Source organism: Phaethon lepturus, unplaced genomic scaffold (genome assembly GCF_000687285.1).
Source record: "Phaethon lepturus isolate BGI_N335 unplaced genomic scaffold, ASM68728v1 scaffold7169, whole genome shotgun sequence".
Lineage (NCBI taxonomy): Eukaryota > Metazoa > Chordata > Aves > Phaethontiformes > Phaethontidae > Phaethon > Phaethon lepturus.
Window position 1 is genome coordinate 26896 of NW_010561148.1, and position 12546 is coordinate 39441.

Sequence of the window (12546 nt, forward strand, 5' to 3'; positions counted from 1 at the left end):
GGGGTTCACTAGATACTCCCAAGTTTGTCTTCTTCACAGCCAAAGATAGATGCTCTCCAGTGTTTCATCTGTTTGCTTTTCAGGAGGTGCACGATGTTCTGGTGAGGTTTGCTGTGATTCACAGCAGTCCCGGTTACTTGATCTCTGTAGCATCTGTTACCGATTCTGAGGTTTTTTTACTCAATTGTTTCCTCCCAACTCTCAGTTTTGTGGGGGCAGCTATGAGCTTTTCCAACATCAGACGTTCCCCAAAGGAGTTCCTGTTCCCAAGGCAGAGGTAGGGGGAAAAAAATGCTCACTTGCGGTCAGGTCTGGTTTTTTTGGACTGTGTGCTCACAGCATGTTCTGGAGATCTTTGTGGTTAGGAAACTCTGCGTTTAGGATCATGCAGAGAGGGTATTATTGGTGCTTCCCTTTGAAGGATGAGCAAGTCATATGGGAACATGCAAAACAGGGTCAGGGATACCAATTTAAGCACATCTGTGTCAAGCAACCAAAAATGACAGAGTTAGAGTTAAAAAGTCAGCTTTTAGGCTCGGGACATGCCTGACAACTGCAAAAATGAGCTCGCATGCAGTGCTGTGTCCCAGGCGGTGTGCGCTGCTGGGTCCGGTTACGTGAGTAGCTGCAGTCACTCAGTACCTCAGAGGTGACGTTTTTGGGAGTTTTCATCAGCAGTTTACCGTTCCTGGTGAAGGACATTTCACGTGCTCTAAAATTATTTCTTTGTGTCTCAGTTAACGGGCAATGAACACTCACCACTCCAACACAGACAAAACTGTGAAAGGTTACCTCGTGCATCTATGAGTTGTACCTAGCAATGGAGCATGCGACGTGGGAGATGAAGTATCATTGCTGTTATCACATTTAGCTGCTAGTATAGCAGGACTGATTGGACTTCATGAAAGGAATATACTTGTTATAACCCACATGAATACTTCCCCTCTGTCAGCAACTCCTTAAAACAGCACTCAAGGGTGCCGGCAAGTGGATGTGCTGTTTGCGGCTGCAGGACAGGTGAAGGAGAGCTTTTGCTCTCGTAGTGGGCTGGCTGCTTGCTCTACAGAAAACAAGCTTTTGCCCTCTGACAGTCCAGCTCTGTACAGAGCAGTGTTTGCCTTCTGTAATGTCAGTGAGAAGTACAGTTGAGCAGGACAATGCTGTTCCGAGTGTCTTCTCCATAGACTGCTCCTTGCCAACCTGGGTTATGCTTTAATATTATAATTTTCCCCATTACTTTGTCAAGCCTGCAGGAAATTCGCCATTTCTGTTATTTTCACAAGCGTCACTTGCACTTACTGTCTGAAGTCTTTGAATCCACAGGATCAAATCAAAGCTGCTCCTTTTGACCATCCAAATTACAAACACACTGACTGTGATGCATTATTTTTAAATGGCCTGTTAAAATTTAAAAGTATTTCCAGATATTTTTAATTCTTCCCTAAAACAGTCTAAGGATATCTGTTAAAGTATTGAATTTCCTTAAAGACAGCATTGGTTGGGATCGCTTCAGCTGCAAATGAAGGTTGTCAGTCAAAGTGCTTTTTCTGGTTTAGTCTCTGGCCTGGGAGGTTTTAGCATCTCTTTCAAAGTGAGCCAAAGAAGAGAGCTAGTGAGCTGTTAGGCCTTGTTTTGCCCTGTGTTTAACCTAGCAGACAGTCAGTCAGTACTTTTGGCGAAATCTTCTATGTTTTCCTGGACACCTCACTGCTTAGTAAGGAAACAAGCTGTACTGTTTTGACATATTTTTGCACTTTTCACATTCTTTTTTCTGCAGCCTGTGTCCAACATTTTAGTATATTGAGTGCAAACATTTGCATTATTATTAAGCCATTGGGTCTGCTAATGAGAGGCTGGAGTAGGAGGCAGAATGATGTATTTACTATGTAGGATTTCCTGCAGAGATGAATAATAGATTCATGGTGAGTTGGAAGTAGATAACTAGCCCAAAGAGTCCTTAAAAGATTCCGGCCTCACCTGCCCCCGAAATGGAGCTGCAGCCCAGAGCAGGGTGAGATTCTGCATTGGTGTCCTGCAAAGAAAATGTTAGAAATAGATCAGAAGCAAACAGGAAAACATGCAGAAGAGAAAAAAATGCATCCTACTCCATCAGTGTCTCTTACCTCAGTTTCTTCAGCCAAATGATCAAAGGAACCGCTGGAAAGAAACAGTAAGTTGTGTCGGAAAGGAGGTGACCACTGGTTTAATTTGTAAAGTTGCATAGGAGGTTGGATCAAAGGCTGTAGTTCCGTGCAGTGCAATGGGATGGCCAAGAGGGACGTGAACTCGGACGCAGCTGCTAACACAACACAGTTAGTAGAGTGTTGTTGTAAAGAGGTTAAGGTTGAAGAGCTGAGTCTGGGCAGAAAGAGCAAGTCAGTGGCAGCGCGTGGGCTGGGAGCAGCATCTGCTCCCGCGAAGGAGGTATGGGGAAACCTTGCTCTCGTGTTTGTGATGAGAGGAAGAACAACAAATGGCAGAGATTTTTCAGTACATCAGGTAGCATGCAGGCAGTGAAATATGTTGGGTTATCGTGTGATCAGCGATATCAGATGTGTTTTATCTCAAATGTACTTTTCTGAAGCATTGCGTCGGGCCTTTTGGAGAGAAACAGGTAGACAAAGAGAAAAAGATTATTTTCCCTACTTTTCTGAACCCAGAAGAATACTTAATCCAGTTTTCCATTCAATTCCCTTTTCTTCGCATCAATCCCTAGAGTAAAATATATTTATTTCTTCAATATTATTTATCTGGAAAGATTCGGAACTGAATTGTTTCATATTATACTTCAGATATGTGGTGTGTCTCATACTTACAGCATTATAACTCCAGTCAGACATGCTTATTTATTGCATGCTGATATTCTAACACTAAGTCTATCAAGTGTTATGACAGTTTATGAGAATATTACTTCACTACATAATTATTTTTATTGTGGTGATGATGCCATATTGATCTAGATTTCCACTTGCTCATGTGCATCACAATGCTTAATTTTGTGTCATGATAACATGAAAGTGTAAGAGAAGTGAAAGGTTTTGTCTCTTCAGTTATAATTTCTTTTTTAAGAATTTTTTAATGCTTTAATTATTTTTTTTCTGTGTGATTGAAGGAAGCTGGCATCATCACCAAGCTCGCCACAGAAGAAACATTTTTTAAATGTTCAGTGTGTAAAAGTCGTCAATGTTGTTACCTTTGTAAACAGAAGATGATGGACAGAAAATCTGCAGGATTTTCAGCAAAAGGGAGTAATTTTTTCATCTCTTTTTCATTTCTTAATGGAAGAAGAATTATGGGAATGAGAGTGGGCATTGCATTAAGTGCTTGAAATGTTCCTTCCCTGCAGACCAATAAAAACATAACTCTTCCATTAGGGAAATTTAGTTTCTTAAAGGCTGCATGAATCTAAGCTCTGAATCAGTGAATGAGATGACTAAGCTGGAGTAAGCGTTTCAAGGTCTGATTATGTATTTTAAGTCTTTTGTAGGTGGATACTAGCTCTTAGCTTGTCTTGTAAGGCTTCTTCAGAGCAACGTTTTCTGTGACTCTCATTAACCTCTTGGTTTATCTTGTAGTACCTCTGTAGTGCCATCTCCTGTTATGCAGGTTATACAGAGTTTCAAAGCCACGGGGACTGAATGATTTTTCCTACCTGAATTTGGACTAGAAGGTTTCCTGGCCTTCTCAAAACACTCTAGCTACTTGCCTAACTCCATAAACAGAAGTCAAATAATGCAAGTCAAAAATGTGACCTTTCTATGCTTCATGTGGCGTGTTTATAGCTGTTATAGCCTCACCTGTGACTATAGATTATGCAGATTATGACTCTCTGCCTTAAAAGTATCCCTCATCTTTAAGTGTGAGGTGAAAATGTATCAGTAAACTGGTGTCGCTGGGGATGTTCAAATTAGGTCCCTGATCAGGGCTGTGAAGAATTAATACCAGAGCAAGTGGGTATTCAAGTGAAGCCATCTTTTTTTTCTGTGCTGTTAACCATAAAATAGTAATCAACATTAATTTCTAGATTCTAGAAGATCACAAATAAAAATTAATAAAAAAGTGCAAAATCATTAGCAGTCATTACCACTGCTCCTTACTTCTAACTTATTAATCGTATTTCGGTTTCATATACTATATTACTTAAGCTGTCAAACACATCACAGAAATATATAAGGATGATTTGTCCTCAGTTAGTGTATGAGGAGACAGAGACACCAAGAGCTTCTGACACTTGTCCAAGGTCTGGAAATGATTAAGTGGAATTCTTTCTTTTTATTATTTTTATTTAGTTGTAAATAGTCTGAATGTATCCATAATGGTCTGGTTATAATTGATCAAATAAATCCCATTTCTCCTTATTTTGCTGAAGGGCTGGCCCCATGGGCGCATGCAGCACAAATAGTTAAGGCAACAAGTGTAATTATTGTGAAGATTTGGTCATGTGCGGGGCTGGTTTTGGTTTAGTTTTTGAGGTTTGTTTTCTGCAAACACTGCTGAGGGTCATTTACCCATCACTAGAAGTGTTCCTTGAAGCTCCAGTCCATCACAGGACTCCCACGAGTGCATTCCTGTGCTCCTGTTATGTTTTATATGCGGACAACCTAGTCCTTCTGGCTTGATCCAGGAAAACGACATCTATGCAGATATTAGTTATGGTCCTTACAAATTCAGGAAGCAAGGAGAACATACCTGACCTACACAATCCTCTATCCCCATCCTGATTATTCATTCCTAATGGAAAGATTTTGAAACACTGAGAAAACACTTTGGTGGGGGAAGCACATGGGCATAAAATTTTCAACTCCTTGTTGATTTTCTTTCTGGTTTCTTCTTATTTTATCCCCTCTACTGGTCCTATGGCCTAGTCTGTTGATGAATTGAATTGGCTGCCTGCTTTAGACATTATGAAAGGATACTGGCAGTGAATTTCCACCTCGCACATTAGATTTTTGGCTGATTTAAGCTGGGGTCACCCTGTGCTAGTGCCATAGGTGGCTAATAGCCCCTGGGAAACCAGCCGTGTGGACTGGGGCTGCCTGTAGAAAACACGAGTTCCCAGGTGTCTTGGATGCATTTGCACACAGAAGGAGCCAGATGGTTTTCTCTGTGGGTTTTCTTTGGCTTCGCTCAGCGGGAGAAATACCTGAGATGGATGCTGCCAGGTAGCTCCTGTCTGTTTAACAGCTGCTCTAGCTCTTCTCTCAGACATGTATTTAAAGCATAAAAATGAAAGATGGGTAGAAATCTGTGTGGCCAAGTGGGGAGTGGGGAAGACTTCATGTCTTGTGTATCTCCAGACTCAATGGGGTGGGTCTGGCCCCAAGCTGGCATCGCAATCTGGAATGTGATGGTGGTATGTGCTGGATGGTTCATAAGTGCTCTGAGATCAAAGGCACTTTCTACATGTTAATTAGGTTTTCTCGTTTCACAGCCCTTGGGCATGGCTCACTCATGGCTGCGTGGTCAGCAGGCACAGTCACCCACTGGAGCCATCTGACGCTGTGTGTAATATGCACTGCTGCAGTCAGCCACCCTCCCCAAACACCACGACCTTCAGGAAGCTTAGGTCAGGTCCCACATCACCTGCATTTTAAAGTAATGGGTTGGTTGGCTTATACTGGCAATAAAGGAACCATCCCTCTAAAACAAGGCTAGTCTCCGGGTCATTATCCAGGCCAAACAGAGGTGCGGACTCTGGTTTTATCCTGGACAACAAAAATTAATGCAGGGTAAGCTGCACCTCAGCCACACACCCGACCTCGGGGCCTTTAGCAGCAGCCCAGCGGCATTAGGCAAAGCTCCAGGTGTCTCAAGCAGGCTGGTCTCAGGCAGCCATCCCCATCTCACATGCTTGCTCTTGTGGTCTCATTCCAGGGCAACCCCCTGTACTTCCAGTCTGCCAGAAATGTGACAGTGAACATCCTCAATGAGAAGACTAAAGTCCTTACTCGCCTTGTAACAGGTAAGGAGGGGGAAAGGCTGCGTGGAAGAATTAAAAGGAGGGATGAAAGCGGGTGTGTTGTGGGATGCTGTGCTGGCTTGAGACAGCACACAGGAGGAGAGCCCAGGTGTCTTGTGAAGTATAAATGAAAACTTCGCTCCACTTTGTAGAAACAAAGCTAGAGACATGAAAGCCGTGCTGGAGAGGCAGCTGGCTGGTGCTTTCTGATAACGAAGCACACCATCATTTTCATTTGAAAGCCAATCCAGAGACAGAAAGGTTAGTTGTATGACTTCAGGGTCAAGAAGAACATATGCAGGCTGACATTTCTGTTGTAACAGGCACGGGCTTTTCCTGAGACACTTTTAACTTGCCTGAGATCTTGGGAACTCTGCAGATTAACATGTGGCTAGGTTGGGACACTTTGCAGTTTAGAGCTCTCTGTGCCCTTCTGCTGTTGAAGAACACTGTCGTGCTCCCAAGCACAAGTGTGTTTGATGGGGAACTGGGTGTTTAATAAACCCCCAGTGCACAGCAGCCTTTGAATGAATGTGTGTGTAATTTGGGTTGAAAGAGCCTAATGCATTATATATGGTAATATATATATGACATAGGATAGATATTTATTTATTGAGATTTATCTAAGGACCAGGAGAAGTATTGCTGTGTGGCAGAGCCAGTGATCCATAAACATGTTGTTTCTACGTGAGACTGGGTTGTTTGGTTTGCTTATGTAACATCTTGGCTTCTAGTCACAGCCTTAAATAATTAAATATGCAGCTTCAGTAAGCAATGATTTAAGCAGCACGCATGAAAATTGCCTGGAGGAAGGAAATAAATTCAACCCCAAGCTCCCTGATTCTCACATTCAGATTGAATGCGTTTAGTTTGTTGGTTCTCCGTATATTTTCAAGAGGGTATTTGGTTCACTGAAGCACCTCCATTTCATAACGGCTTTGGGAGGACGCGGTCAGCGACGCCTCCCAGCGCGATGTGCTGCTTATTGAGGTCACCTCTGCATTCGGCAGCGGCTTTGGTTTCCGAGTGGAGCAAAGACATGGTCCCATGTACTGCATGCTGCAGTGATGAGTAGGGAGGCAGTTAATTAGCAAGATACAAATCAGACTTAAAGCTCAAAAGTACTGGATTTTCTCAGAATGGCTGCAGGATTTTTAAGTGTTTCCAGGGATCTTGGCATAGCCTCACTTTTCTGTAGTCCAAACCATGCACGTGATTCTTTGTGTGCCCAGATGCCAATGCAGATGACCTGTGCAGGCAAATGTGGGTATAGATGGAGTTAGAAACTGCCTATGAGAAAATACTGGCTATCAGCTCTTATCTCTATTGCCTTTAGAGAAATGAGACTAGTCAGGAAGATGGCCAAAAGTAATGCGAAGTCCGATCACCTGCCTTGTGCAGTACAATATTCCAGGGCGGCTATGGCTTGGACTGGGTTGTGTAGGGCTGCGAGATGGTGATTTGTCCAAAGTTCAGCCTATGTTGGTTAACTGAGGGGTCTGCTCTTTGTAGCCTTTGAGCCACAGACCCCAACAGAATTGCTATTCAGGCAGCTGATGTTTATCAGGCTCCACAACAAAATACGTTGCCAGAGGCTTTCCAGCACTGCAGTGCACAGCAGCCTGCAGGAGAAGCGGCAGAATTGAAGTAAGAGCTACAAAGGGAAGTATAACTCACCTGAAAACTTTCTGAAATGTGGGAAACCCTGCGGTTGTCTTGGCCTGCACATGACTGAAATGGTTTAAAAGAAAACATTTGCTCCTGTGGTGGTATTTGTCTTTTTTTTTTTTTTTTAATTGGGCTGTGCATGACACTGGTATTTTAATCCAGGTATATTTAATAGACAGAAAACCAGGAATCTTTTACACCACAGCATCAGTCCAAGCAAAATGTACTCAGGAACTCTTGATGCCTCTTGCAGCCGCACCCATACTCTCAGAGCACGGCTGGATATATTCATTGCTATTTCACATGTGGGTTTGTCTTCTTGTAAAAATTTCCCAGCCATGCCAAGCTTAATGGTGATTTTATGACATACATAAGCATTAACAAAACCTAAGTAAAAATAGTTGAGGGATTGTTATTTGGGTAGAAAACACTGCCCTTTCCTAATGAGAGGTCACCCTCTGAAAAGCAGAGACCTCCCTGTTTGATGTGTCAGATGCAGGTTGTATCTACAGAGCTATTAGGATCTCAGCAGATGGGTTTATTTAAATATATGAAGCTAATATGTGATTTTCTTACACCTTTCACTAAAAGGTTGTGCTAAATCTCTTCTTCCCTCTAGGTCCCCAAGCAGTGGAAGCACACAGCCAAAAATTTGAGGTGAAAACCCTCTCTGGAAAATTGCTGTTTTCTGCAGATGACAATGAAGTGGTGGTTGGAGCAGAGAGATTGAGAGTTTTAGGTAAAAGATTGTTCACTAAATCAATGTTTTAATAAGCTCCTCTTCAAATTTTAGAATAGTTTTGCCTGACTTTCCTTCATGCTTGCAGAAAGCTTCTTTTGGAGATAAAGCCTTTCACTGCCTTTATTGCTTTGAATCTTCCCCAAGCAGATAATGGCCAGGGGTTTCTGTCTGAAGGGTTTTTTAACTTGCACAATGTGTTATTTCCCCTCCAGAAAAAACTCCCCTGGAAGTGATTTGTCTGTCTCAGTGAAGTATTTTTAAAACCAGCTTTGGAAAGTGAACAACTTCATCTCTTGGGTCTGGGATGAAGGACGGTGAGGGATCACTGCAAGGATGCTTGCTTCCATGGCTGCAGTCACTGCATGTAGGGAATCCTCAGGCTTCATGGTTTTGATCGCACCACTTTCACCAGCTCCTCCGTCATTCTAACGCAAACACTAAGGAGGAGGCCTGCAGTGAAAAAGTCAGCGTGAGATAGGACCCGGCATTAATCCTCTGAGTAGTTTGGCGTCCTTTATATTAATTATCTTTCCTTAGCCACGTGCAGGAGCATGTTGTGCACCTCTGAGCCATCCCCAGCTATGCTGCGGCTGGTTGAGCACCCCGCGCACAGGAGGAGAGGCCAACCTTACCAATGCCACCACTTCCCCACCTACCTTTTGAGACAGAGGGGGCAGCTTGAGCTCTCCTTTTGCCTGTGCAGGATCTGCCTCCCCAGCTGTCCTGCCTGCTAGGCTTTACGTCAGTAGATCCTAATAAAAACTGGGGATACACTTTGGGTTTGGGAAGTTGGAGTTGTTTATTGTTTGTTTTGGGTTTTTCTTATATTAAAGAAAAGAAAGAGTTATGGTAATTGTAAAATTTTAAAATGTAATTGATAGTTATATGACGTTACGACTTAGGAACTTGAAATTTCTTGCTCTCCAGTTCAATCCGTACTCTTCGGTTAGATAAGATTTGCTCATAAACGTTTTCATGTAGGACCAAACTGGATAACTCAATATTGCTAGCAGTTAGTCACACAACCATGCCACTGGTCTCTGTGGATGCCCTGATACCTGTTTTCTAATGGCTTGATTTGGATGCATCTGTTCACTACAAATTGTTCCTTACTTCTCTAGTAAGCTCCTAAACACAGAGATCAATGAAGGAGCTTAGAATAATCTAGAGTATTTTTATTTATTGTTATTTGCTACATACTATATAGAGTATTATTGTTATATTATGTATAATCTAAAGGAGCTTAAAATGAGGACCTTAAAGTCTAACCATCATGACTGGGACTTTGTATCCAACCATTAACATTTTTCATTACCTGATGTTGTGCTACTCCAGATAGTTCCTGTCTTTAGACAGGCCACATGTAGCTCTTTGCAAGTCACTGTTGGTACATACTTGACTAGTTCAGTCACCAGCTATACAAAGTTAGGTGAGTTTTATAGGATAAATGTTGAACTTCACAGAGTTAAGAGTATCTTTTTTAGCTTAAAACTTTGAAAAGGACCATTCAAAATTCTTTCAGTGTTACAGAGCTGGCGAGCATTTGTCACAGTTCGTGTTCTACCACAAATCTCCCATCACACTGCACCCTTCAGAGTGAATTACTTGCACAGTCTTTGTGCAGGGTAGATTAAGTCAGGAAGCAACAGTTTTTAAGTGTTTTCTTGGAGACCTTAAAATAAGAGAGGTTTATATCATTGGTTCTTCAAATAAATACAGAAACTGTTCTTTACAAGTTTCAACTACTCCTTTTCAGATTACATACTTTAAAAAATATTGCTTTTTATTTACTTTGTACTTTGGAGAAACCAGAAATTCTTTTTTGATTGTTATTTTGCATTTCTGCCTTGTGTTCGTCTCCAGAATAAACAGCATCAAAAATACTGCTAACCACTGTAGTACACTTTCATTTTTATCTGCAGCTGAGTGTTTCTTGGGTTTTATTTGGCTTATGCAGATCTGTCAGAAAAGAAAAGGTAGAATGATACCACTGGTGATGTTACATGGCGAGAATTTCAATGACCTTGAGCCGAAATTCTTTTGGAGTTCATGCTTGGCTTTGTTTTTCTGCAGCTTTGCTTCCCCATTCTAATTTTATCTCCAAAAGTGGTTGCCATGGCTGTTTGCCATGCTGCGAAGTGTTATACCATATGTTCGTATTTCTTCCAGTGTTTTTGCTGCACTTGAGGCTAGTCCAACATAGTACACAGACAAATTCCTTTGATCATTTTTCTGGTGTTTGGGATCTCAGGTGCTGTGGGTATGTGTCTGCTGACACCTATCTGTGCGATGTAAATAATCTCAACTTGTTCTTGTCATTGCTGAACACGTACTTGTTATAGAAGGAAGTGTACGTCTGCAATCTGGCATGAAAGTCATCTCACAGAGGTTAGAGCAGCAGTTACTGGGCTTGTGGCTAGCTTTTAATCTTGTTAATGATAATTACTTTTTTCTTTGTACGCTCTTCAAAGTTGATTCTGAAAGTTTGTTCTACAAAGGAATGTTGAAGCCTTGTCATGAGAAAAGAGGTGCTTTCCTTTTTTGAAATGGATTCTGCTCTGGGTAGCTAAAGGGTTTTTCAACATTAGCAAGGCATTAAAAAGGGAGGAATACACAGAATTACAGATAAAAAAAATACAAGTATGACATGTGCTGCATTTGATAGCGCTTCAAAAAATTGCACGGCATGCGTAATGCAGATTACCAAATGAAAAAAAGTGCTTTTTGTTTTAATTGTATTTTGGGTGGTTATTTCTGATTTTTAACCATTAAAGGACACAGAAGGACAGAGTTGGTCCCCTCTGCTTTTCATGCATGACGTAATTTAGAGTATTTCAGTGATTTTATTTGTTTTAGTGAATCCAGTCAAACCTGTCATCTCAGGAGAGATTGAAGGATAACAAGAACTTCTGTTTGAGGGGAAGGGCAGCCCTCTGAGCTCTTTGACTGTGGTCAGCCTTTCCAGACACAAGCACAAGTTCCCTCTGCCTTGCTCAGAGCCAGCGGGGAGCTCAGCAGCTGCATTGGTCCAGATGACTCAGAAGGAGCTCATGTTGCCTACAAAAAGTCATGTAGAAACAGCCTTATGCCAAATCTGGTCTGGCCTTTTTCTTCTGAGCTTGCCTGCCAGTGCCAGCAATTGCCCAGCCATCTCCTGCGCTCTCGTGGTGGGATCGGATGGCAGCACATCCTCGTCTTAGCACTGCTTTCCTTCACAAGCTTCACTCCTGTAGTGTTTGAGCACCACATGCTCTTTTGTAAGATACTGCAGCAAATCTGGGAGCTGTTCTCACTCCTCAGAACTGTGACTCTGCTTTTGCAAGGCTTAGATTTTGAAGGCAAAATCTGCCACTTCTCTGCCTGCTGAACCTGGGGATGCGGGGGGGTGAAACGCAAACCTTCCCTGCGCTGGCCGTCGCCACGGTCAGCAGTGCACTTCGGCAAACACCACGTAGACGCACGCTAATGGCTTGCTGGGTGTCCCCCGCTGGCTCATAAACACATATGGTCTGCATTACGGGAGATGGATGAGCTGGTCCTAATTGAATTCCGATGTGGTACAGCATACAGCGGTTCTCCTCCCTCCCTCCTTCCCTCCAGAAATGAAACATGTTTGGATCATCTGAAAAATGGTGCATAAGAAATACTCTTTAGTTGAAAGAGCATTACAAAATAACTTTGATATATATTAATTACCAATTGCATTTTGTAGCATATTGAATGTTATAGCATTTATAAACAAAAGACAATCATAAAGCATTATTCTGACTGTTAATTAGCTCTATTTATTCTCCAGATTAGTTTTTAAATATGCCCTCTAGATGCCACTTGGTACTAATTAACAGAGTTACATTATTATCTCTATAGAAAAGCATTTTTAATTAAATCTAAAGCAATTTAAATTAGCATGAGTTTTTACAGAAATTAAACTCTGGTCAGATGCTTAATTTAGCCTTATAAGACAACATCTGATGACATGCCAGTGTCAGTTCTCCCAAGGGCCTTGACGTCTTTTTTGGAGATTATTTTTTGAAGTTTGTTTTCAGGGAAACTTGCCAGTATACGCTGGTGTTTAATATTTATGATGGATTTAACCAATTTTTTTTAAGACTAAATATTGATGGGAATCCACATGCATTGGAGTGAGCTGAGAGAAAAACGCCAAAGCTGCATTCCT

At 41.9% G+C, this 12546-nt stretch overlaps 1 protein-coding gene across 1 annotated transcript in view; it reads left to right on the plus strand.

Moving 5' to 3' along the window:
• SGCD (sarcoglycan, delta (35kDa dystrophin-associated glycoprotein)) overlaps window positions 1–12546 on the plus strand; it is a gene marked incomplete at its 5' end in the record, with an annotated part of 72124 nt that overhangs the window by 17047 nt on the left and 42531 nt on the right. Inside the window, 2 exons of the mRNA XM_010293894.1 lie at window positions 5875–5962; window positions 8247–8366. Coding sequence (XP_010292196.1) covers window positions 5875–5962; window positions 8247–8366 — 208 coding nt within the window. The remainder of the gene's footprint in view (window positions 1–5874; window positions 5963–8246; window positions 8367–12546) is intronic.